Raw genomic sequence first — 27,495 nt, 5'->3', positions numbered from 1 at the left:
CAAGGGTTAAAAATAATCAAGGGAGGGTGTAATACTCTAGTTCTCTGTGAGAGGGAAAATGGTGTCTATGTCACTTGAAAAGGAAATCTTCAATAGGCTAATAGCCTAAAGGCATTTTTGCACAGGCTTCAAACACATTTTAGATTTTGCTTGCAAGACCAGGTCTTTTTAAAGTCAGTTTCACAACTTCCAGCCCACATATAATAAAAGCAGACAGCACCGGCTTGCTGGAAGAGAGGAAGGTTGGTGATGGGGAGGGGAGAATGTACTTCAGTTTGCCCTTGCCTGTTGAAAATTGTGGACACTAGAAGTGGAAAGCATTGCTTGCAAATAATTTAATGATCCTGCAGATGTAAAAGCAAAGATATACACAGTCATCAATAGAGGCCTCTCTGCCTAATATTCCTAGCTATTTATTCAGGTAGAATAGTGATCAGTAAAATTCCAACATGGGTCAAAAGAGACCTGGTGCCAGAAGAGATCTGGGGAGTTTATAGAGAGTAGCCTCACCTGTCCAACAGTTCCCAGTCTTCCCCGCCCCAGCGGTCCCGAAACTCTTCTGTGTTCATTCCCCCAATACGATCAAAGTCAGATTTATAGATTCCAAAGAGGCCAAAGCCATTTACTTCCCAGTAGCCTGAAAAAAGACAAGCCAAGAATTCTTTCTTCAGATTTGATATGGAAAGCATCAAAAGCTTGAATGATCCTGTTTAGAGCATAGAAACATGTCCCTTAGTGATAGCAAACGACATTATCTCATGTAGATACAAAAGAAACAAGGAGGTAACCTTTACTTGAACCAATTTAGAGTAGGGAAAGGGCATGCCAGCTTTTCATGTCCCTTGAAATTGTATCTTTGCTCAGATCAAATTGGTTTCCAATTAGTAAAGAATTGGTTCCATAATGAATGTTGTCACTCTCTTATATAGAAATTCTATTCTATTCTATTATTAATGACAAAATGCTGGAAGAGTTTGCATGTACTTTCTTATTCAAAATAATCTTCTAACAGATCTATACACAATAGGTATAATTGCCTGCTATAACATGAGGACTTATGAGGAACAGTTATAGGAATAGAAAGAAGATAAACACATTCAAGTTGGAAACAATCATTCAGTCTTCCTGATACCGTATAAAGTGGCTTTCCTATTGCATTCTTCTAGAATGTTTTGTTTGTTTACAATACTTCATGTGTCTCCCATTCTTAATAATCCAGTTGGCTCACAATGAAATAAAACTATAGACATCCATGAAACACTTAAGAAAAAACATCATAAAGTTGGAATAGGACTCTCTGGCAGCAGTGAAATCCACTTACCTTTGCTACCAGTTTGGGAATGGGAGCGCATGCGCGCACACTACGCTCATGCACACCTCTTCTGCACATGCATACGCCTCTTCTGCATACGCGCAGAGGATAAAAAATGGGACGTAATGATGTCCCGATGGGTGGGCGGAGCCTCCTGCCGCTGGCGCTATAGGTTCGTACGAGCCAGATAGATCCGGCTGGATTTCACTGCTGCTCTCTGGGTCACCTAGCTTCAATTCAACTGCATCTTCTTATCCAAAGTATATTGGAAAAACATTGTCTTGATTGCTTTCTGAAGATAACAAGGGAGGAGTCAACTGTTCAAAAGTGAGGGGCTGCTATCAGGGAGGCCTGTTTCGTCCTTGTGAGGGAGAGGTTCTCATCTTGTTCTCCTGCCTTGTAGAAAGTGGGAAGGTAAACTCTACCTTAATCAGATGGTCAAAATGTTATTGAGGAGTTAAGTCACAAAAGATTTTAACAAAACTAACACCTTGAAATTGTATCCAAAAGTCTACTAGCAACTGATGCAGCTCCTATGTTTTTTTCCCCTTTCTTTTGCACCTTCAAGTTACTCTTGGCAGCTGCCTGGAAAAGTCCATGAAGTTTTCTTAGCAGAATTGTTCAGAAATTATTGGCTATTGTCATTTTCCTAGGACTTAGAGAAAGTGACTGGCTCACTCATTCCAGAGTGCAAGGCATGGAATGCTGGATTTAAGTTACCATGAGGCAGATTCTGACTGAATGCTAGAAAGAAGCTTTCCTAACAATAAGCATAAAGGTCAATTATCGAGAGGGATGGTGATCTCTCTTCCATGATGGAAAACAGTTGACTTTGTTCAAGCAGTGGTTGGACAGACATCTCTCTGTGATGTTCTCATTTGGATTCCTGCACTCCGTAGGGGGCGGACTCCAAAGTGGCTTTATAGAGATGACCTTGTCTCTTTCTCCACACCCAGAAGAAGCACAACTAAAGTATGTAAAACAAGTAATTGCAGCCTACCTTTATTTATTCTCTTTTTGGGATGCACTTTTATTTCATTCTGCTGGGTCACTTTTGTTTTTGTGTTTTTTGATTAGTTGTAAACAGCTTTGAGCAATTGGAAAAGCACATGTAAATATTTTAGTCAATTGAGCAATCTATAAAAATAGCAAAACCTAATTTTATTTAAAATACAATGTTGACCTTCTCCAAGGATAAAATGTCATTAAGTCTAATGTCTTTGTGTAATTTATATACCAAAAGTATGCCTATATTATTTCTCATTAGAATGTACCTGAAAGAGGCTTGTAAGCCATTCTTTGCAATGTGAAAGGAAAACTTTCCCATTCTCTGTTTCCCCCACCTTCATCCTCCTCTTGATAGTGTCCATATTGAAAATATTAGGAGATAGAACTGTATATTTGTCACCAACATCTATTTTATCTGTTTTACTTTTGCTGGCTAGAGATGAATTATCTCTATTCAAATGTCATACGAGACTTCTTCCCCCTGGATGCTTGTCAAACATCAGGGAAATCCCACTTCATTATGGAAAATAATACAGAAAGTGGGGAAAGAAATAAGCTTAATGATAGTTGTACTCAAACTATATCAGGGAATTTGTAGCCTTCTAGATTTACTGACTACAAGTCCCAGCAGTCCTAGTCAAGATGATCAAAAGGGAGGGATATAGGATTAGGAATTTAGCAACATCTGGCACAGGATTTTGGTCTCTGGTCTAAATCTTTCCCATGTTGTCTTCTCTGCAAAGACAGTGCCCCTGGAGAAGAAGTCATCTACTTCATATTTCCAAGAATAGTTACAACTCTGAAACAGATTTTAGGAGATGAATATTGGGCAGAAAGGAATGTCTACTGCAGAAAGCTCGGATGATCCTGAAGACTTTAGAGAATAAGCATATGGCCCCATTTATACAATAAGAAGTCATTAATAGCAACAATATGGTACATATTTAAAAAAGAGTACACTTCCTCTCAGCTCACATATGCTGATGGCTTTCATTGAGCAGCCACACTTGGCAGTGTTATCATTTAGTGCTTTTTATGTCAAAACCACTTAGTGGAGGCTTCTTGAAGGAACGGACTAGCCAGGATTCCTCATTCTGTGCCTGAAAATGCTACACCAATTCACAGGCAATAGTTTCCCAGCAGCAGCAGCGGTACCTTACCGTTGGGTTCTCGTGGAGAGCTCCCACAGCCCAGTCTCATGACAATGGGTGCATAGGCCAGCTTTCCCTCCACACAGTGTTTCCGGATGCTGTCCAGAATATTGAGGGGAAAGTGAATGTGCAGGTCACAAAGGAATACAATACTGCTGCCATCCTGAGAGATGAAAGAGCATCATAGGCAGGCCATGAGTGGGGGACAAAGTAGATATTCAACACCTCCCACTTCTCAGGAAGACCCACTCACTTTTCCTTGGGTCTCACCTCTATGGCGTCCACCCCAGCCTGCAAACCCGCAGAGCGCTCAAAGTTCCCTGTACGTTTCAAATACTGGTACCTGTAAAGGAATGGCAAGAAGTAAAGACAAAGAGATGAGAGAAGCCAGCGGGAAGCAGAGTCTGTTCAGCAAAATGGTTCAAAATATCAGAGGTTTCCCAGTATCAAGGAAGCAGCAACAAATCAAGAAGTGATTATTCTAGGACCGGTGGAGGAGGGTACATGACAGTCAAGAAGAGGACATGCAAGAAAGTTGAGCATTTTAACTCTTTAACTTTTCAACCAAATGTAAATACATTCACATTCACCAGTTCACCAGTAACTTTTTAATCCGTGAACTCTTCAGTTATTTTCAGAAGGAAAGTTCATCATCTACATTTTTGCTCATTGTAGAACGATAATTGAAGCCAAGAGACATAAAAACAAATGGATAATTAGGGGCTGTTCTTTAACTTTCAGGCCCACGAATTCAGAATAAGCTTTCTCAGATTAATTCAGGCGGCATGCTTAACAAGGCATAAATCCTATTTAATTCAGTGGAATTACTTCTATGTTCATATCCACGGGCTCACTCACAGAACCACTCCCTCAGATCTTCTAGCTTTTCATTACAGTTGTTTAGTATTACTTTCCTCATCCCTCCCTTTTTCCTCCTTTTAGGTTTAGACTGTCAATAGGTGGGCAAGGAGCCTCTTGCTTCTTCTCTGCTCTTTTCTTTTTTCAAAAAAACAACAACCTAAAAGTGATTGATCCTTAAGTTGCCATACTCTCAAACGGACATACCTAGAAGATCAAACTGGAGAGTGGCTAATTGTTTTGTTGCCAGCTAGGGCTTTTGAGCAATAGCACTTAGATTTATATACCACTTCACAGTGCTTTACAGCCCTCTATAAGTGGTTTACAGAGTCAGCATATTGCCCAGGGATGGTATTCACTTACCTCTGCTAACAGTTAGCAAATGTAAGCATGCGCAGGACCTTCCATGCATGCGCAGAGCATCAAAAATGGGACATGATGACATCCGGGTGGGTGGGTGGAGCCTCCTGCCACCGCTGCTACTGGTTCTCCTGAACTAGCTGAATACCACCACTGATATTTCCCCCAACAATCTGGGTCCTCATTTTACCAACCTCAGAAGGATGGAAGGCTGAGTCAACCTTGACTCAGCATGCTCAAGCTGGGTTATAAAATCACAGTCATAGCTGTCTTTCTTCTTTCCTTACTCTATATTAATCTTGGGGACAGGCCAGGGATAAAATCCAGCAGGTTCTGGAGAACCAGTAGCAGAAATTTTGAGTAGTTTGGAGAACCGGCAAATACCACCTCTGGCTGGCCCCAGAAAGGGGTGGGAATGGAGATTTTGCAATATCCTTCCCCCAGGAGTGGGGAGGGAATGGGGATTTTGCAGTATCCTTCCCCTGCCACGCCCACCAAGTCACACCATGCCCACCAAGTCACGCCCACAGAACTGGTAGTAAAAACATTTGAATTTCACCACTGGGACATGCTCCATATAATAGTGGTGACTTCAAGTTGATTGCCCTTTGATTTCTTATATCTGGTGTCTCTTTTGGGTTCTTAAGTGATTTGGTTTCCTTCAGTTATATCTGCCTATTGGCTTTTGGAATAATTATATCAAAAACATTTAGCCAAAGTATAACTAGTTGTTTATTGATACACTGATTATTTATTCTTTTCAATGAATGGGATTTATGGAAGTTGCTTTGGGAGTCCTTTTGGCTGAAGAATGAATAAAAGGTGAGACATGCATCCATTGTTTTCAATGAAGTTCACTTCCTAGTACATATGTTCATGGCTTACCTTTAACCTACCAATAAAACTGATTAAAATCTGCAGCCCTAAGAACGCTATCTCCTTATTAATTTATCATCTTGATATTTAAAATAATTAATAAAACTAGGAACTTATTCAAACAGATTTAATAGAGTGATGGCATTAACTACAGACACCACACACACGCACACCTTTGATCTCTGTATAGCCCTGCTGTTGTTGGAATTTCTTTTTTATATGCACAAGCACTGGTTCATTTGTGCTGTTATCCTTTGCTACTGAAGCCTCACTCCCCTACACACTGAAGAAAACAGGTTGTTTGCAATGAAGTGGCAAGTTTAGAGAGGAAATTGAGCAGATTTTATGAAAACAGCTTTCCATCTCCCTAGTGGTTAACTGAACCTACCATATGTTGCACAGAAAAGGGCAACATTTGCAGTCATTAAAAGAGGTTTGGGAGTTTTAAGATTTAGCCATGAGGACTTAGGGAGAACCATCAGAGGAAATAGTTCAGCACCTGGGCAGGTGAGCCTCTTGAAGTGCTTTCTCCACATTCATGTCATCACTATCAAAATCCACCAATATGATATTGAAGTTGGCATCCTTGGTGTTCAGAAATAGGCTGGCCATATCTGAGATGAACTGCTGTACCCAGCGTGCTTGGTTCTTCACTGCAAGATATGAACAGGGATTTCTGTCATTTTAACACAAAAAACTCCATAGAGTTGTTCACGGGGAAACATTCCCCTAACGAAAGGCTTCAATTATCCTTATGGACACACAATAGTAAGAGCATAGGGACAATTCTCAGCATAGGTTTCAATCATGACTTCAAAAGACTTCAGAGGTTTCTAGCCCACAGAAATTCAGTATTTGAGCATTACATTATTCTAATGGCAGAACGAAAGAATTACCATATTTTTCGGAGTATAAGACGCACCTTTTCCCCCCCAAAAGAGGGTAAACATCTGGGTGCGTCTTATACTCCGAATGTAGCCATGCACAGCTTCTCAAACAGAGGTTTCAGATGCTGAAAAAAGCATCAGAAACAAAACTTCAGAAGAGAAGCCCCAAACAGAGCTTCAGAGGCTTTTTTCAGAGGCAGAATTTTTTTTTTCTGAAATGGAATTTCAGAAGTTTCAAAGGCAGAAAAAAAAGCAAAGAAAAAAAAAGCATGGCACAGAGCTCACAACCAAGAAACCTGTTGCTAAAATTCACCTCTGGGAACAGCTGATTGAGGGTATTCCGAGAGGCCAATCCACCTGCTAATCAGCTTTTTTTCTTATTTTCCTCCCCAAAAACTAAGGTGCGTCTTATACTCCAGTGCGTCTTATTCTCTGAAAAATACAGTATACAGTGAAGAGATGCCAATATAGCTAAGAACGGAAATAATTTCCTTTATCACCTATTGATCAGTACATCTTTGCTCCTTCTGTAACCTCGTTATAGAATATGGGATTTATCAATACAAACAAAAACACATAGTTTAAGATCTGGGACACAGTATTCTTTATTTGCTTACTTTCCTTTTATGGTGTACAGAGTTTAGCGTGGGAGGGACAGATCTTAGTCATTTTACCCTTCTCTCATTTCCTTCCCAAGTGGAGCAAAGACAGACTTTCCTCCCATAATTTCTCTCATTTCATGTCAAGAAGATCCCAAAGGAACAATAAGGAGGTAGAAGCAAATTCAACTCTGGCCAAAAATCGTAAGCATGGATCTTTCTATTGCCTGACTTTAAAAAAAAACACAAAAAAACCTGAAGACCATATGAAAAAGGAATGCTAAATATATCCATGCTAAATATATTCATCCCAAATCTTTTCCTATTAAGCAAATTCTATAGTTAATATATTGATAAAAAACAACAACCCTGAAAAACCCACTTTTCCAGAAGTAATAGGATAAAAAGAATATTTGTGAATTCCAAGAGAAATTTCTTTTCCAAACTACTTTCAACCCTAACCCAACTATAGTTGTCTCCGGTTTTGTTTTGCCCTCTGCCTCATACGTCATGCCATTTCTGCTGGGAAAAGCAGAAATGCAGAAAAGCTTTCAACCCTGGGATACAGACGGCGATTGCTTACCTGGGACGACAAAATGTACCATAACATCATGCCTCCAGCTGAGCCGCAAAGGTCGGCAGAGGATGGGTTTTCCATACAGAAGACTCCAGGCACTAGGTGGTGGTTGAGATTGAGTGGACACAGTTGCAGGCCCTTCAGGGTTGACTTCAGTGCTGTCCTCTGACTTGCCCTGGTGGAGCAGGACATAGATGTATTCTGAGAGCCGGACTGTTCTCTGGCCCCTTTCCATCAGCTCTAACTCCATCAGATAGCGGTTGCCTCGGGCTGTGTCTCGCCGCTTCTCAACATTAATGATTCGCAAGAGGGTGTAGATGCTGCGGGTGGAAGGACAGAAAGCTGTCATATGGAATTTTGGGCCACATCAAATATTGTCCTTCAAGAAACTATCTTGCATCAGTTGATTGATTTAGCATTGCTTTATCTCCTTTATTCTGACAAGATCCTGGGGAGAACACACACATCCTACAAATACACAAATGTAACAATTTCTCCTAGAGTAGTACACCTAATTGTGGAATGGAAGGGTGAAGGGGAACCTCACACCACCCGTATCTATTCTTGTGATAATGCCTCCCTTCACATAATTCTCTTCCATTCTTACCCGCCATTCTTCTCATTGAGTTTCTCCATATACTGAGCCACCACATCCACCACCTCGCTCTCACTCAGCTGCAAATTTCCCGAAACGTTGCACCTCAGATCATTCCAGTCTGAACGGAGCAATTCAAAGTCAACAGGGCTGACACTAAACGTCCTTTGCCAATTGATGGAATCCTCTAGCCAGCTCTGCTGTATCTCAGAGTTTTCATAGCTATAATCAGACACTTCCTCTTCTACTTCTTCCTCCTGGGTCTTCTCAGGGCGTTCAAGCCCCTTTTGTTGAGATTCTGTCATTTCTGACATCTGTAGGAAAGATGTCACTTGCACACCTTCAGACAGCATTACCTCTGAAGAATTGAAATCTAACATAGTCCTTGCTGGAGTGGTGACTTCAAAGTTTTCTTTGCTGAACAGCCCTACTGCAGGCAAGATTGAGGCACTTGGACGCATCTGCCGCTTAATACTGCCTTTGAAAGGTTGCCTACCATAAAATTGTTCCCATTTCCGGCTGACTTGTAGGCCTTTCCTTTTAGAAAGATCTGTTTCCTTGGTGGTATTACCAACAAGCGAAGATGTTCTATGGGCAGAGGGAGAATGAAGTTTGTTGGAGGGAGCAGGGATCCTGGAATTCCATCGCACCTTCCTTGGAGACCTAGGATAGAGGAAGACTCCAGGGAAAACATCCTTCTGTAATGGGGCCTTCTTCTTACTGGGCTGCAACCTGGTCACATATACTTTCTCAGGAGGTTTGTTTGTCTCTTTCTTGGATTGCTTCTCCTCCTTAGGACTCTGCTGCTTGGTCTTTCCAGCAAAGAAGGGCACAGAAAGGTGTGGCTGGAGGCTGAAAGAGCTGCCTTTTTTTGAAGATGACAGTAGTCCCTGATCACCTTCATTCCTTCCCTTCTCCACATCTTGTGCCCAGCTGAGAGACCGGCCATGGACGATGACATGTTCTCCAAAGAGTGCTGCATTCTCAGAAGCCTGGAAGCCCTTAGATGGAGTCTGAGGACTCAGGCTAGGTTCACTGCTTGGGCCTACAGAGACAGGCTGCTTTGTGAAGTCTCCTTCTTCATTAAACTTCTCTTGCTTCTGAAGAAAGCTGTTATAGTCCACATTATTCCCATAATCTTTTGTGGCTACGGGCCTATCTTTTCTCTTCATTCCAGTGAACACATGGGCATCCAACACACTGGGGCTCTTGACATCAGGAAAAGGGTCAGTAGGCTCAGGACTATCAGCACCTTCTTCCTCCTCGTCAAGGAAATCTAGGAAATTATTCACAAAGTAGGTCAAACCTTGGAATGGTATCTGTGATTGGTAGATGACTTATGGGTAGGGAGGTTGTGGCAGACAATGAGATAAAGAACAACGTTTTGAGTCAACAGAGCCTATAAGAGGAGACTGAGAAGAGACTGGGGAGGTAGAAAGCAGCAAACATTTAGAATAATCATAGGCCATTGGAAAACAGCCCATAATATTCCTAATTCTTAAACTCAGTGACCTCCATTGTTCTGATTGTAAGGCAGGGATGACTTTTTTTTAAATTCAATTTCCATGAATCCTAGACAGAATGGCTAATGGTGAGGGATGATGAATAAGGCAGTATAACAACATCTGGGGGTGTGTAAGAAACAAGTTGTCCCTCCCTGTTCTAAATAAGATACTTGATGAAATAATGAAAAACAATGGCCTTATGATCTTCATTTACCTGTACTGTTGTTCTTCTCTGCTTCTAGTCTATTCTGGCTAACAAATTATTTTGGGTCAAAAAATAAATGTACAAAATTACTGTGCACAAAATAAAAAATACATACTATGTAGATTCCCATTATTTGTTTTAAATGCAGAGTTTTTATATTTTGGGGACAGAACTAGGAATTTGAGTGACAAACCTTGGCAAGTTTCCAACCAGAAACATTTAAGATATTTTTTCTCCCCATATAATTAACAAGGTCTCTCTCTCTCTTTCTTTTTTTTTAGAAAAATCAAGGCTACATTTTGCAGAGGCTGAATGTGTAATATTCTTGCTACTGCAAACCAGATTTAGGTTAGGAAAAGTATTGATTCCATTTTAAGGCAAGCAAAATATTATTCTCAGGATTAACAGTGTCTATACTGCAAAAATTACTTCCTTGTTTGGGATGGCTTTTAGAAATCCAATGTCACAAAGATACAGGGAAGAGCCCAGTGAGTTGCTGAAGGTTCAGGGAGTTCTTGATTTATGATGGTAATTGGGACTATAATTTTAATGGCTAAGTGATGTGGCCATTAAGCGAGTCATTACACCATTTGACGTGATTATGCAACCAGTTTTTACAGGAATCACTAAGCGAATGATTTAATGTTAAGCAAATCATGTGGCTGTTAAATGAATCTGGCTTCCACAATTTATTTTGCTCATCCCAAGCCAACTGGAAAGGTCTTAGATGTAATTGAATATATGAATGATCCTGGGGAAAGATAAGAGGAGATGCTGCATAGGACAGAATCAAACTAGGAAAGGAGTTGCCTTTCCTAAACAAACTTAGGAAAAATCTACCCTAATGGATCAAGCAGTTAAAAGTGGACGGCCAAAGTTTTGTTTCTTCAGACTTGCAAGATTTTGTTTATGTAGCCATAGAATAGAATAGAATAGAATAGAATAGAATAGAATAGAATAGAATTTTTTATTGGCCAAGTGTGATTGGACACACAAGGAATCTGTCTTGGTGCATATGCTCTCGGTGTACAAAAAAGAAAAGATACATTTGCTAAGAATCATAAGATACGTAATGAATGAATGAATCAGTTCATTCTCACCATATTTCCTGTTTGGTTTACACAAATCATGGTCACGTGACTGCAAGATGCTGCAACAGTTGTAAATGCGAACCAGGTGCTGAGCGCCCAAATTGCGATCACGTGACCACTGGTGTAGTGTGACAAATCATAACTGAGGACAGGTTGCAAGTCTCATTTTCTGAGTTGTTATAACTTCAAACTGCCATTAAAATGAGGTTCAAGACTACTTGTACAGGATGTTCCCTGCAGAATATGGCCAAAATCAAATACTTCTGTGCATAGGCAGTACTGTATGCCTTTAATAAGGCCTCTTGAGAATCTGCTCGTGTATAGCCAGCAGGATGTGCACAAAACCAATATGTTCGTTTTATATATAAAGAAGAACTGATTTTCAAATTAGCTTTCTGTTACAGGAGCAGAGCTGTCAATGCTATCTAAAAAGGAAGTGATTGTGTAAATGCATTCAGAAATCACCCCAAAACACAACCTGTCACAGATGGAAATTTAAGCTCTGCAAGTGGATAATACAAAAATATTACTGCAAGTCCTGCAAGTGGATGGTATTATTATAATACTGCTGACAGCCAAGGATTCAATAGCTGCTTATAAAATAGGTTAAAACTAAAAAATAGTCTCTGATTGGCTGGAAGAAGTTGGATCCTGGGAATACTCACTATCAGGATTGAGGAAGAGGAAGGCTCTCTGGTGTAGATCTTCCTCCTCTTCATCCATTTTCATGTACTTAGAAAAGCCAAATCTGGAGGTAAAAAGAATAATGTTTTAGACACCGTGTGTGTGTACATACACAAACCCACATACGATTTGTCTTGCTCAAATATAGCTAAGGGTCTTGGCCTACCTTATCCTATTTTTCACAGATTCTAGAAGGGCATTTTAAAGACTTATAAATATTGCAAGTGTAGGTTTTTGTGAGTCACAGCTTGCTTCACCAGATGTCTGGAGTAGTCAGCTACACACATGTACTCACCTGGATGTACCACAGTACTGAAGGACAGAGACAGTTGTTGAAACTTAGGTAGTTTCTGAATACTTAGGTAGAAAAGAACACAATGCATGTTGGTGAAATATATTAGTAAGGAGCAAAGCATGGGTAAGGTAAGACCCCATCTCAATGCTGATATCAGAGAGCACTCATAATATCTAAGTCACAGAAATATGTACTTGCTGTACATGACTCGGTTGTAATTAAAACTGGCTCAAGAATCAGGAGAGTGTCATGCTGAGGTATGTCAAGGGCCCTCAATCCTCACTAAGCCTTCTCCATGGGGTTCACACCTGTCCTTCAAATGTCTGCTGAAAGGGCCTTCTTGGCATATAACCATAAATGCAGAAAATTCTTCACAAGCTGGAACCTGAAGAGATTAAAATCACAGCTCATGTGTGACTCATGTAAAGGCTCCTCCCTGCAGTTGTTGATAGTCAAGAAGTGGGACTCGTCAGCACATGTAACATGTCATGGAGTTGCTTCTCATCCATCAGTTTTTAAAACGACAGAGTAGGGTTGGGGACATCTTCTACAGGGCATCATGATTAAGTGGGGACAACTTGCCTCCAAAAATTGTGAATCTTCCAACACTGGAAGTTTTAAAGAAGAGATTAGACAGTTGTCTAATTCACAGTTGTCTGAAAAGATTCACAGTTGTCTGAAAAGGTATAGGTTTTCCTGCCTAAGCAGGGGGTTGGACTTGAAGACCTCCAAGGTCCCTTCCAACTCGTCTCGTCTTGTCTCCTCTCCTCTCCTCTCCTCTCTTCTCTACTCCTACTCCTACCATATTTCTATTTCTATTTTATGGATGGCCATGCAAATATAGGGCCGGAATAGCTCAGGCTGTAAGGAGCCTGTTATTAGAACACAATAGCCTGCAATTACTGCAGGTTCAAGCCCGGCCCAAGGTTGACTCAGCCTTCCATCCTTTATAAGGTAGGTAAAATGAGGACCCAGATTGTTGGGGGGGCAATAAGTTGACTTTGTAAATATACAAATAGAATGAGACTATTGCCTTATACACTGTAAGCCGCCCTGAGTCTTCGGAGAAGGGCGGGATATAAATGTAAAAAAAAATAAATGGCTAAGATAAATTGGGATATTTGGGAAGGGAAAGAGAGGCAAATCGTAAGAGAATGGATCAACAGTATTTGTCCTCTAGCCTTTCTATCATTATATGTACTCTAAGCCCAAAGGTCAAATATCTTTTGCATTCTTATTTTATATTTCAAATATGTCCACAGAGTTGTTTTGCTGTGCTCTCCTCCTGCCCCAAAGCTGGGAAATCATGTCAGCATAAATTGTGCTGCTCCTAAGGACCATCCAATGTGAGGCCATGCTGTGCTGCTTTATGTGCAACTTCTCCAGTGGCAATATGAGAGCGGGGACTGGCACCGTTCCTTGGTTAAATTCAAATGTCACTAACGATAGGAAAGGCCATTACCAAATGCTGTGAAAAATGTGCACCTGGGTAGTGATATATTGTCTGGATGATCTGTTCAATCGTTTCTTAAATTCTTTTCCCAAAGGGTAGTTGATCTAACAATAACTAAATGGCAATTACGAATTTCTTGTTCTAACTGCAATGTGATGGTTGTGTGGAATTGTGCCACTCAGGTGAAGCCGCTGAATAAGTATTTTTGGAGAGTTAAACTGTTTCTAGTGTGTCTCAGAGAAGTGTTCAGCTATGAGATGCTCTGCTCAAGCACATCCATATAATTTCTCCAGTTTTATTTCAGATCTATTTTCAACTACTAGATAGTAGCAAAAAAGGGGGAAAAAAGGCTCTCTTCCTTAGCCACCTAGCTATAATCCAGATTTCTGTAACTGAGATATAGCTACAGTGGTGCATTGTTAAACAGCTGGAGATCCTTTATAATTCAATTTTTTTGTTTAATTTTATTAAGGATATTTTTAAAAAAATAAAAACTAATACAAATTAATGAAAAGTGAAGAAATAAATCAAAGAGAACTCTAAAAATTCAAGAAAGAAAAAAGTAAAAGAAAAATAGGAAAGAAATAAGATACAAAGTAGTTTCCAATCTTCTTTAGATCAGCTATAAGTACAATTATAAATTTATCCCTTATTCTACGTTTATAACACAATTCTTTTCTTTTTACAATTTATTCAGTCTCCTCATCAAAACCATAAATCACAAGTTCATTTTTTTTCCTGTTTTCATGCAAGACGTCTATAAGGCTTTGCCATGCAGCAATAAATATAGTCATTGCCTTTTCTCTAATCAAACAATTCAGTTTAGCCATCTCAGCAAGGTCCACCACCTTCAACACTTTACTGATTCATGCATCACATCACAGCTCACGTACACAGTTTTGAATATCCAAAATACTAGAAGAGGAAAAAATTATAACTATAAGTTGAAGTCCTGTCTGTTCCAAATTGCAATTTGCAAGTAACTTTTTTTTTTTAAAGAAATAATAATTCTGGGAAGAGAGTGACTGAGGGCATTCCCAGAAAGCACTGGGCACTGGGAAGGGAATACCTCATCAGATGGGCCACAGAAGCACCATTTTCTGTTTCTATTACACTTGTTGAGGCAGAGAAGGCTAGTCATGAAGAAGGCTTCATGATCTCTAGGTCCACCAGTCACCAATACTTAAAGTGGGGATGAAGAGAGAGGATGTCCCTGTGAAAGTGTGATAATTTTAGTCTCCCACAGAGTCAACATAGTACCACAGACACAAGAGTCAGGCCCAGGGATTGAACAAAAGAGGGTGGTCCCATCACAGACCAATTGCAGCTGAGCAGATTTGTACCTTTGATCATCTCACCTCAAGCTTCTTCCCCCATAGGCCAAAGAGCCATGATGGTGCAGTGGTTAGAATGCAGTACTGTAGGCTAACTCTGCCCACAGCCAGGAGTTCAATCTTGACTGGCTCAATGTTGACTCAGCCTTTCACCCTTCTGAGGTCAGTAAAATGAGGACCCGGATTGTTGGGGGCAATATGCTGACTCTGTAAACCGCCCAGAGAGTGCTGAAAAGCAATATGGAGCAGTAAACAAGTGCTACTGCTATTGTCCAAAAGAGAGATCTTCTAGAAAAATATTTCTTTCATGTCAAAATACTTTGGACCCAGCTGCAACATGCCTCAGTAGTAGACTACCTACTAACTAGATGAACCTCCGTTGCAAAGTCCTTAACAAACAGAAAGTGGGTCATATTGTCATTGTTGTGAACAGGTTGTGTGGATGAACCTTCAGATAACATACTTTCTTTCACCAATAGACTTTCCACATTTCAATCACTTCTTTCAGAGCTGCTTTGTAATGACTCTTCTTCATACTTACTTCTCTAGGTACATTGGAGATTCTCTGTAGAAGCATTTGTTCTCTGATTCCATGTGTGTAAGCCGGGTGAAATCATTAGGATAAACAAAAGAGAGGTAGACCTGTAGAAGGGGAAAACTGGTAAGAAAAGTCACAATAAGATGTCTATCATTCCAATTTCAACAGAGACTAAGGAAAAAGAAGAACAGATGTGTGGACTATATCACCAGGAAAAAGCAAATCCTAAAACACAGTTATTACACAGGACCATAAATCTCCTTAACTAGGGTGAGAAAACCTGTTAAGGTCTGCATCTCAATATCTGTGTTGTGATGGATTTTAAATCTAGCTTTTATTTTCTTTGATAGAGAAACAAACTTCCACTCCAGGATATTGTGGCTAAAGAAACATAGGAATTTATTAAAAGACATTAAATATGGTTTCAGTATTCAGGAAGCAATTACCTTCCCTTTCTCTTCTCTATCCTTTCCCAATTCTCTCTTCCTAGATTCATCTTTCCTCTCTTTTCTGGTTTAATAATGTTAATGCAGTTCCCATTAAAACTTTCTGATCACTGTTGATGCTGTTATTTTGCATATTAACAAGAAATAACAAAAGGACAAGAGTTGTGGGCAGGGGAAAAATGGTAACAAAGCTCATCAGACACTTACAAATTGCAGGCCCTGATAGCGGGCAATGGGAAAGTCCTTCACCACATATGTGGGGCTGTAGGCACAGGGGACCAGCACATTCTCCACATGGGACGGCTCAATCTGGGGAGCTGATATAAAGGCAATTAAGAAAGAAGAAATGAGACCTTTCTAGACCACATGATGTTCCAGGGTCTACACAGGGGTGAAATGCTTCCAGTTCAGACTGGATCAGCCAATCAGGTAGTGATGGTGGCGGGTGGTTCGGAGAACCAGTAGCAAAAATCCCTGCCACCCGCATGCCCGCCCAATCGCCAGTCTCCTGGTCACCCGCTTGCCGCTTCTTTCCAGCTCGCTTGCTTTTCCCGCCCGAATGGTAGGAATAGGTTGTAAAAAAATGCTTTTAAAAGTAAAAAAAAAAATTGCATGCCACAGCTGATCACCCCTCTGCGTGCTGTTCTACTTACCCATGCCTCCTTTTGATGTGCACTGTGTGCACACACACCTCACATTTGGTGCATGGTTTGCGCTGTGCATGCACACAGTGTGCATTTGGCGTGCAGTGCGCATGCACAGCCAGCAAACCACTAATAAATTGGTTCAGATTTCACCACTGGGTCTACACGAACTCAACATAACTGACTATTCACTGCAAATTGTGATCTTCTTGTCTTGATTTGTCTTCGTTTATGACATTCACACTTAATTGGTTCAGTTAAGTGCCAGATATTCATCTTCTGGGCACTTTATGAGGAGGAATTTTGCTTTCTGTGGAGAAGCACTTTCTTAGGAGCATCCTTCCTTCCAGCATAAAGTGAGATACCTACCCTGCCGCGTTATAAACAATATAGGACTAGCTTTCATTATTCCCATGCTGAAGTACCCCAATATTCCTGGTGAACAATAGGTTGGAGACATTTATCTTGCCCTTTCCAAAGTTCTCAAGATAGTAACACAGAAAGCTGGTCAATTTCCCATACATAAACACCTTTTATGAATGCCTGTTTAACACTTGGCTGCTCACACAGATATTTACTTAGCTTAATCCCCAAGCGCCAAGCTTTTATCGTACTTCAGAGCACAATACCGTTTCCTAGTCTCCAACTGTGTTTCTTTTAGTCAAATTGTTTCTTCTCTCCCACTTACTGAGGAAGAAAATATCTCGAGGGTCAGGCTTCAGCATATCAGCTCCATGTTCATTCTTTTGTGCACTCCAGAGGTAGCTGTCAGCGTGGCTAGCAAGAGACTGAGGCACATGGTCTACCTCATTCATTTTCAGGCTGGATTCATCTGAGGGCAGCGGAAGAGAGGGGCAAGAAAAAAGGGGGTATGACTGGTGGTATTAAAACTTACATATCCTTGGATATTTGCACAGCAAGGGGTAATCCACATCTCACATTTATTAGAAATAAACATTGAGCAAGAGGCTTCTTGGAACAGATTCCTAGCATTTTCACAGAGCCTATTAGCTGCAACCAACCTACCCACTACTAGTAATAATTAGTGGTTTATCTTCCTTACCCAGTTATCATGTTCTTATTAATGTCATTTTTTTGGGGGGGGCATTGCAATTCCGAGAAGCTGTGAATTTTCTAGAGCTCAAATGGTTTGCATGCCTGTGCACTTGTGTGTTTGTGTGTGTGCACAAATGCACACACAATATGTTCAATGTATCATTTAGCAATAGCAATAGCGCTTAGACTTATATACCGCTTTACAGCCCTCTCTAAGCAGTTTACAGAATCAACATGTTGCCCCCAACAATTTGGCTCCTCATTTTACCCACCTCAGAAGGATGGAAGGCTGAGTCAACCTTGAGCTGGTGGGACTTGAACTGCCAAACTGTTGGCAATCAGCAGTCAGCAGAAGTAGCCTGCAGTACTGCACTCCAGCCACTGCGCCACCACGGCTCATTTTTATTAGAAATTTTTAGACCAAAGGCTTGATTTACACTGCAGCATACTTTTTGATGAACGTGTCACTACTTTCTTCGTAAATTTATGCTACTAAATCTGATGACTTTGTTGCAGAACTTGGTTCCTATTTTCACCTTAAAACCCTGCCATTTTTGTTACTGCCTGCTTGCCTCCTTTATAGTTTATCAGTTCTTTGTTCTCTGCTTTTTGATATTCTTATGAAAAATTGTAGCCTTTTGCTATTCATGGTTTTGTTTGTTGTTTGTTTGTTTACCTTGCTGTACTCTCCTTGAATTTTTTTAATTTAGATTTAGGGATATGACACATTTTTATTTTCTGTTGCCCCTGGGGTTTAGATAGGGCTTGTGACTGATGCCCATTTGTTTTCCTAGCAAAGGCTCACTTCCAAACACAACTGGTTGTTTTAAAGGGACCTCATTCCTTCCAATCTCACTTGAGTTTTTACTTGAGGTAAGGCTTTTAGAACTACAGGGAATTCATCAAAATTACGCAAAGCTAGCCTATATTCTATCAAGGTATAAGTAGTTTTCACTTTTTATGTGGTATTTCTATTTTTTATTAAGCCTTTTTACCAACTCAGACTTTAAAAATATGACTGTACATCCCCTTCAAGGTTGGCTGTTACCTAGGTGGGAAGTATTTGCTAGAAAAAGCGACTCCTTTATCTTGAGTATGTTTAATGGTGAGCACTGTCATTATTTTTAGAAGGCTCACAAGGGGAAGGGAACTGTTATAGACCTGCACTACTAGAGGATGTATTTTGAATGGGCTATTATTTGGGTGTCTAAAGACTGGCTGAGATTCAGTCAGGATTTATCTGCTGTACTCTCTTCCAATAGTCCCAATTTATTTATAATGTTTTTTCCAGCTGTCCATAACTTGTGTCTTTCTAAAACAAATGACAATTTATTCTGCATCTCAACACCTGTTTTAGAGAAGTGTCCATCTTTATAAGACCTTCTTGCCCTGCGAGATTCCCCTCTCTCGCGGGTTTGGCCCCCCACATTATTGAGGGCCCATCTTGAGGACGGGTTTTGGAACCCCGAGAGGTGGCATGCCAAAAATAGGAGACTTAGGGGATTTTTAATTAATTGTTTTAATCGATTTTTTAAGGGGAGTTTTAATGGGAATTTTAAGGGGAGGGTGAAAATTGACGGGTTTGGATTGGGGGGGGTGGGGAAGCATGGGTGGTGGTGGGGAAACCCTTCGGGGAGGGAGCCAAGTCCAATGTGCGTTCGCAGCGTTAAGTCAGGTCTGAGGGTGGTGGGGGAGGGTTTCGTTCCAGTTTATCAGGGTTGTGCTATTGATACGGTAAGTGGGAGAGGCAGATATGGCGGAAGGGGGGGCAAATCAGGTTTTGGGAGTATGCCCTCGCTGATTAAGAGCGATCGCGTGCTCCGGCCCCCCTGCTTTTTCCCGTTCCCCGGATGGCCAGAGTACTCGGGACTTGGGCCTCCAGCTGATGTTATGTAATGCAAGGTCCATGGTTAACAAAGCCCCCCTGATCTCAGATCTAATTCAGAAGGGGACCACGGATGTTATGGGCATTACGGAGACCTGGTTGGGCACGGAAGGGGGGGTTCCCCTAGTGGAGATGTGCCCACCAGGTTTCCGAGCATTCCATCAGCCGAGGGCCCAAGGTAGGGGGGGCGGTTATTATTAAGGAAAGCCTGGAACCAAGGGAGACCACTGTGCCTCAGATAGCTGGTTGTGAATCCCTCTATGTGAAGTGGGGTCGTAGGACTCAGGTGGGCTTGTTGATCACGTACCTGGCTCCTTGCTGCGTGACAACACCCCTGCCCGAGCTGTTGGAGTTGCTGGCCGGGTTGGCAGTTGAAACCCCTAGACTGTTGGTCATGGGGGATTTCAACTTGCCATCAACTGGTGTGGCATCCTCGACGTCTCGGGAGTTCATGGCTTCCATGACGGCCATGGACCTGATTCAATTAGTGGACGGCCCTACCCACATCGGGGGAGGCACTGTAGATCTGATTTTTGTCTCTGGCCAGTGGTTGAATGATCTGATTTTAAACGATTTAGTTATCGAGCCTTTGTCATGGTCGGATCATTCTCTTCTTCGTCTGGACTTTTGGACCGCTACTCACCACTGCAGGGAGACGGAAACAATGCGTTGGTTCCGTCCCAGGCACCTGATGGACCCAGAGAGGTTCCTGACGGAGCTTGGGCCGTTATCCAAGAATCTGGCCCGCGGCACAACTGAAGAACTAGTCGCGGCCTGCGAACAGGCCGCGGCTGGAGCTTTGGACCGTGTTGTGCCTTTGCGGCCTCTGACCCGGTGCAGGTCTCAACCAGCTCCTTGGTTCTCCGAGGAGCTGAGGGAGATGAAACGCCGGAGAAGACGCCTAGAGAGTGCCTGGAGATCCAGCCATTCTGAGGCTGACCGGACACTAGTTAGGTCCTATAGTAGGACCTACCTAGTGGCATTAAGGGATGCGAAGCATTCTTACATTTCCTCCCTCAATGCGTCAGCAGATAACCGCCCGGCCGCCCTGTTTCGGGTGACTCGCTCTCTCCTTCAACAGGGGGGGCGGGAGGACCCATTACAAGGGCGTGCCGAGGAGTTTAATGGTTATCTATACGATAAAATCGTTCAGCTTCGGGATGGATTGGACCAAAATTGGGTAGATCCAGGCGAGAGTTTCGCGACCCGTCTTGTTGAGACTGTTTGGGATAGTTTTGACCCTGTGACTCCTGAGGACATGGACAGGTTGCTGGGAAGGTTGAATGCCACCACATGTTTACTGGACCCGTGCCCCTCCTGGTTGGTGCTGGCCATGCAGGAGGTGACACAAGGCTGGCTCCGGGGAATTACAAATGCTTCTTTGTGGGAGGGGGTCTTTCCCGCTGCCTTGAAAGAGGCGGTGGTGAGATCTCTTCTCAAGAAGCCTTCCCTGGACCCAGCTGTTTTAGGAAATTACTGTCCAGTCTCCAACCTTCGTTTTACGGTGAAGGTTGTAGAGAGTGCGGTGGCACGTCAATTACCCCAGTACCTGGATGAAACTGTCTATCTAGACCCGTTCCAGTCCGGCTTCCGGCCCGGATACAGTACTGAGACGGCTTTGGTCGCGTTGGTGGATGAGCTTTTTACCAGGTTCGCCTGGTCCGCCAGTTGCGCCCCTTTCTAGACCGGGATGCCTTATGCACGGTCACTCACGCCCTCGTCACTTCTCGCCTGGACTTTCAGACCGCTACTCACCACTGCAGGGAGACGGAACCAATGCGTTGGTTCCGTCCCAGGAGCCTGATGGACCCAGAGAGGTTCCTGATGGAGCTTGGGCCGTTTCCCGAGAATCTGGCTCGCGGCACAACTGAAGAACTAGTCGCGGCCTGGGAACAGGCCACGGCTGGAGCTTTGGACCGTGTCGTGCCTTTGCGGCCTCTGACCCGGCGCAGGTCTCAACCAGCTCCTTGGTTCTCCGAGGAGCTGAGGGAAATGAAACGCCGGAGAAGACGCCTAGAGAGTGCCTGGAGATCCAGCCATTCTGAGGCTGACTGGACACTAGTTAGGTCCTATAGTAGGACCTACCTAGTGGCATTAAGGGATGCGAAGCGTTCTTACATTTCCTCCCTCAATACGTCAGCAGATAACCGCCCGGCCGCCCTGTTTCGGGTGACTCGCTCTCTCCTTCAACAGGGGGGGCAGGAGGACCCATTACAAGGGCGTGCCGAGGAGTTTAATGGTTATCTATACGATAAAATCGTTCAGCTTCGGGATGGATTGGACCAAAATTGGGTAGATCCAGGCGAGAGTTTCGCGACCCGTCTTGTTGAGACTGTTTGGGATAGTTTTGACCCTGTGACTCCTGAGGACATGGACAGGTTGCTGGGAAGGTTGAATGTCACCATATGTTTACTGGACCCGTGCCCCTCCTGGTTGGTGCTGGCCACGCAGGAGGTGACACAAGGCTGGCTCCGGGGAATTACAAATGCTTCTTTGCGGGAGGGGGTCTTTCCCGCTGCCTTGAAAGAGGCGGTGGTGAGATCTCTTCTCAAGAAGCCTTCCCTGGACCCAGCTGTTTTAGGAAATTACTGTCCAGTCTCCAACCTTCGTTTTACGGTGAAGGTTGTAGAGAGTGCGGTGGCACGTCAATTACCCCAGTACCTGGATGAAACTGTCTATTTAGACCCGTTCCAGTCCGGCTTCCGGCCCGGATACAGTACTGAGACAGCTTTGGTCGCGTTGGTGGATGAGCTTTTTACCAGGTTTGCCTGGTCCGCCAGTTGCGCCCCTTTCTAGACCGGGATGCTTTATGCACGGTCACTCACGCCCTCGTCACTTCTCGCCTGGACTACTATAACGCTCTCTACATAGGGCTCCCCTTGAGGTGCACCCGGAGACTTCAGTTAGTTCAGAATGCAGACGCGAGGGTGATAGAGGGAGCCCCTCATGGCTCCCATATAACACCGATCCTGCGCAGGCTGCACTGGCTACCTGTGGTTTTCCGAGTGCACTTCAAGGTGTTGGTTACCATCTTTAAAGCGCTCCATGGCATAGGACCAGGATATCTTCGGGACCGCCTTCTGTTACCACATGCCTCCCACCGGCCGGTACGCTCCCATAGAGAGGGCCTTCTCAAGGTGCCGTCAGCCAAACAGTGTAGGCTGGCGACCCCCAGGGGGAGAGCCTTCTCTGTGGGGGCACCTACCCTCTGGAATGAGCTTCCCCCAGGACTTCGACAACTTCCTGACCTCCGGACCTTTCGCCGCGAGCTTAAAACATATCTATTCTTTTGAGCAGGACTGGCCTAATAGGGTTTTTTAAACATGGATTTTATTGGGGTTTATTTTATATTTTGTATTGTATTTTAAATTTAGGCTTTATTGAATAAGTTTTTTAAATAGTGTTTTTATTGTAATGTATTGTATTATTATTTTATCTGCCTGTTCACCGCCCTGAGTCCTTCGAGAGAAGGGCGGTATAAAAATTAAATAATAATAATAATAATAATAATAATAATAATAATAATTATTATTATTATTATTATTATTATTATTATTATTGTTATTATTATTATCATCATCATCATCATCATCATCTCTGGAGGGCCAGGGATAAGGGTTACTCCTCTGCCCTGGTCCTATTAGACCTCTCAGCGGCTTACGATATCATCGACCATGGTATCCTGCTGCGCCGGTTGGAGGGTTTGGGAGTGGGAGGCACCGTTTTTCGGTGGTTCTCCTCCTACCTCTCTGACCGGACGCAGACGGTGTTGACAGGGGGGCAGAGATCGACTCCGAGGTGCCTCATGTGTGGGGTGCCGCAGGGATCGATTCTCTCGCCCCTCCTGTTCAACATCTATATGAAGCCGCTGGGCGAGATCATCAGTGGTTTTGGGGTGAGGTACCAACTGTACACTGATGACACGCAGCTGTACTTTTCCACCCCAGGCCACCCCAACGAAGCTATCGAAGTACTGTCCCGGTGTTTGGAAGCTGTACGGGTCTGGATGGGGAGGAAGAGGCTCAAGCTCAATCCCTCCAAGACGGAGTGGCTGTGGATGCCAGCACCCCGGTACAGTCAGCTGCAGATGCGGCTGTCTGTTGGGGGCGAGTCATTGGCCACGATGGAAAGGGTGCACAACTTGGCCGTGCTCCTGGATGGGCGATTGTCCTTTGAAGACCATTTGACGACCGTCTCCGGGAGAGCTTTTTATCAGGTTCGCCTAATCCGCCAGTCCCTTCCTGGACCGGGATGCCCTATGCACAGTCACTCATGCTCTCGTTACCTCTCGCTTGGACTATTGCAATGCTGTCTACATGGGGCTCCCCTTGAAGAGCACCCGGAGACTCCAGTTAGTCCAGAATGCGGCTGCGCGGGTTATTGAGGGAGCAGTTCGGAGCTCCCATGTAACACCTATCCTGCGCAGACTGCACTGGCTACCTGTTGTCTTCTGGGTGTGCTTCAAGGTATTGGTCACTACCTTTAAAGCACTCCATGGCTTAGGACCGGGATACTTACGGGACCGTCTACTGCCGTCCTCTATCTCCCAACGACCGGTGCGTTCTCACAATGTCAGCTGGCGGCCCCCAGGGGGAGGGCCTTCTCTGTGGGGGCTCCTACCCTGTGGAACGAACTGCCCCCTGGACTTCGACAACTATCTGACCTTAGGACCTTTCGCCGCGAACTTAAAACCTCTGTGAGACCCGTGCGCTCTCAAAGAGAGGGACTCCTCAGGGTGCCGTCGGCTAGGCAGTGCCGTCTGGCGACACCCAGGCAGTTCGTTCCTACCCTGTGGAACGAACTGCCCCCTGGACTTCGACAACTATCTGACCTTAGGACCTTTCGCCGCGAACTTAAAACCTCTGTGAGACCCGTGCGCTCTCACAGAGAGGGACTCCTCAGGGTGCCGTCGGCTAGGCAGTGCCGTCTGGCGACACCCAGGGGAAGGGCCTTCTCTGTGGGGGCTCCCACCCTCTGGAACGAACTCCCCCCAGGACTTCGTCAACTTCCGGACCTCCGAACCTTCCGCCGCGAACTGGACTAGGTTTTTTAAATTTAGATTTAAATGGGTTTTATTATATATATTGTTTTAATTATCGGGCTATATTTAATAAGTTTTTTAACTGACATTTTATCTTGTATTTATATGTATTTTATTTGCCTGTGAACCGCCCTGAGTCCCTAGGGAGATAGGGCGGTATACAAATCTGAATAAACATAAACATAAACAAACATATTTATTTTGCCTTGCTGGACTGGCTTGATTTTTAAAATTTTAAAATTTTAATTTGATTTTATGGGTTTTAAATTTTTGTCAATTTTACAGGGTGTTATTGTATTTTAAATTTGGCCATTTGAATAAGTTTTTTAAGGGTTGTTCTTATTATTGTATGTATTGTTCCTTTTGTATTTTATTTTGGCTCTTCACCGCCCTGAGTCCTTCGGGAGAAGGGCGGTATTCAAATTAAATTATTATTATTATTATTATTATTATTATTATTATTATTATTATTATTATTATTATTATTATTATTATTATTATTATTACTTCTTTCATCTCTTTCATGTTTAAAAAGTCTTATACATTCTTTTCAAAAGCTGTCAATTTAATATCCAGAAATTTGGCCAATTAACTATCAAATGACTCGGCTAACTTATTGCTCAATTCCACAAATCTTTTCTAACATAAATATGGTGTAATTCATCTCTCTGCAGGTTGCTCTGCAGAGTGCCCTAGCCCAGTGGTCTCCAACTTTGGCAATTTTAAGCTTGGATGATTTCAACTCCCAGAATTCCCTAGCCAGTTTTGCTGGTGGCTGCCATTGTAATATTGTGATCCAAAAGTGGAAGTGTCTCAATTGTCAGAGGAAAAGTAAAAGGAAAGCTCTTTTTTTCTGTTTTGTCTTTCTGTGTCCTTAATACTTTAGTTATCTCAAATGGCACTCTGTGGTTATAGTCAGCAGCACCACAGTCAGCTTCTTATTACCTTTAATTTTTATTTGGTAAAATCCACTAATTGTCTGTGCTCTGTAATAGTAAACAAAACAAAAAAATATTCCCACAAATGTCCGGTTCATTTGTCTATTTTAATTCCAAATTATTCCAAAGCACATTCACTAAAATAATTAATAAATAATAAAAATAAAAAATGAATTTCAAAATAACTATTCACTTTATCTGTTTTCAACTTTCTAACATCCATTTCTTGTTAAGCTTTTTGCCAAAAGCCTTTTAAATTATAAAACCTCCCCCCCCCACTTTTAATCTAGAAAGAATGTTGATTCACCAAGTGGAAGTCTCTTATCATGCCACTCAGAAAATCTGTCTTTAGCTGTAAATTAGTTACATCTATGAGTGTTTAAGAAATTGATTCATGTGTCCATATAAGCTGCATTAAGGTTAATTTATACTTCACTGAAAGAACAAATAATTGATAGATCTAACAAAATCTAATAAAAACCTAATAGAGATATTAAAAAGAAAAAGACAGAAATGACCAGTCTCTTTCCTTGTTTATTTTAGTTCTTGAAATAGTGAGTAAAGATATAAGACTAAATGAGAGAATTGTGAAAGTAAAGATTAAAAAAAACATATAAATAATTTTGCAGATGACTTGGTGTTGATTGTGAAAGTTCCCTTAAAGGGAAACATTAATGGGAAAACTAAAATAAATTGGTGCATTAGCAGGATTTAAGATCAAAACCAAATATGAAAATGTTAACAAAACCAAGAAAACAGAGATCAAACAGAATTGATGAATAAAATGGTTTTTAACATTGAGAAGAAAATGAAATATTTGCATATCACTATGACAAATATGAACTGCATTTGATTTCAAAATAATTATGTTGCTAAGATCGGAGAAATTACCGTACAATTGTCATTGCTGGGGAGAGTTTCTGTAATAAAAATGAAAGTCCTGCCTAGAATGATACTTTTATTTTCTATAATATCTATTTTGACAACTGATGCACCATTTAAACAGTGGCAAAAGCATATATCTAAATTTGTGTGGCAGGGGAAAAATCTTTATATTAATCATGAATTAAATATAAGGTATTACAAGATGCAAAGGGAAGAGAAAGATTGGGTTGAAGATGTATTTTGTAGCTTACTATTTCACTTGGATGAAAGAGTAGATGTTGCTGAGAAACAGAAGCTTTTTGGAGCTAGAAGGATATAGCCAGAGGTTTGGATGGCATGGCTATCTGTGGTACGACAAAGTCAAGTTAAAATATGGATTTTAAATGTCATTACGTTATATGTCAATATGTGACATATTGAGCCTATGGAATAGATACAAACCCAGGTTGTGCCCAAAATATATTTGTGGCTCTCCACAAGAAGCATTATATATATATATATATATATATATATATATATATATATATATATATATATATATATATATATATATATATATATATGTCTTTGGTTGTTCGGGTTTTCTCCGTGTAAAATTGGAAGTGTCTTGGCGGCGTTTGACGAAGTCTCATTCGTCATCTTCAGGCTTCAAGCTCCCACCCAATCAGTTCCAACCCCCACTAGCAGTTAAAAGGAAGAAACAGCTGCGATCACACATTGCTCCAAGAAGCACAAAGCTGAAGCCTGAAGATAACGAATGAGACTTCGTCGAAACGTCGCCAAGACACTTCCAATTTTACGCGGGAGAAAACCCGAATAACCAAAGACCTACATACAAACACCCGCGAAAACCTCAGAAAACAAATATATATATATATATATATGAGAAAAATCATAGGCAAAGAAAAATGACTCACTTTATCAACAGATATTATAATTTTGTCAATGGAAATAAAAATAAAACCAAGAGAAGAATTGGTGGCATGGTTGATTTTCTTATTTTGCATGTATTAGGAAGAATTAAAATAGACAAAATAATTTGGTTTTGAACATTGGAGAACTCCGTTTGAAATAGAATTGTGTACAAATGATAAATATGCAATTTCTAAAATGTATAACTTACTGAAATTTGAATGGAAGAACAAATAAAAGAATTTACAGGTAGTCCTTGACTTATGAGTGTTCATTTAATGACAGTTTGAAGTTATGATGGCCTCAAACCACAGTTTAAAAAAATACTAATCTAGCAGATCTTGCATTGACCATAATTTC

General features: G+C 42.0%; 1 protein-coding gene across 4 annotated transcripts in view; it reads right to left on the bottom strand.

Annotated features, from left to right (window-relative positions):
- Positions 1–27,495, bottom strand: part of B4GALNT4 (beta-1,4-N-acetyl-galactosaminyltransferase 4) — a 231,899-nt gene that overhangs the window by 5,044 nt on the left and 199,360 nt on the right. For 3 of the 4 annotated variants that reach the window (XM_058156264.1, XM_058156256.1, XM_058156282.1), the window contains exons 10-19: positions 17,107–17,250; positions 15,982–16,091; positions 15,332–15,432; positions 11,690–11,772; positions 8,236–9,499; positions 7,635–7,948; positions 6,065–6,218; positions 3,742–3,814; positions 3,481–3,634; positions 511–637 (exon numbers count right to left, since the gene is read on the bottom strand). In XM_058156264.1, the coding sequence (XP_058012247.1) occupies positions 511–637; positions 3,481–3,634; positions 3,742–3,814; positions 6,065–6,218; positions 7,635–7,948; positions 8,236–9,499; positions 11,690–11,772; positions 15,332–15,432; positions 15,982–16,091; positions 17,107–17,250 (2,524 nt within the window). Of the gene's footprint in view, positions 1–510; positions 638–1,552; positions 2,400–3,480; positions 3,635–3,741; positions 3,815–6,064; positions 6,219–7,634; positions 7,949–8,235; positions 9,500–11,689; positions 11,773–15,331; positions 15,433–15,981; positions 16,092–17,106; positions 17,251–27,495 lie in introns of those variants that run through there. The other variant, XM_058156272.1, reaches the window with a different exon arrangement.

Source organism: Ahaetulla prasina, chromosome 1 (assembly GCF_028640845.1).
Source record: "Ahaetulla prasina isolate Xishuangbanna chromosome 1, ASM2864084v1, whole genome shotgun sequence".
Taxonomy (NCBI): Eukaryota; Metazoa; Chordata; class Lepidosauria; order Squamata; family Colubridae; genus Ahaetulla; species Ahaetulla prasina.
Note: the sequence above shows the minus strand (reverse complement) of the source record. Positions and strands in the feature narration are given on the sequence as shown.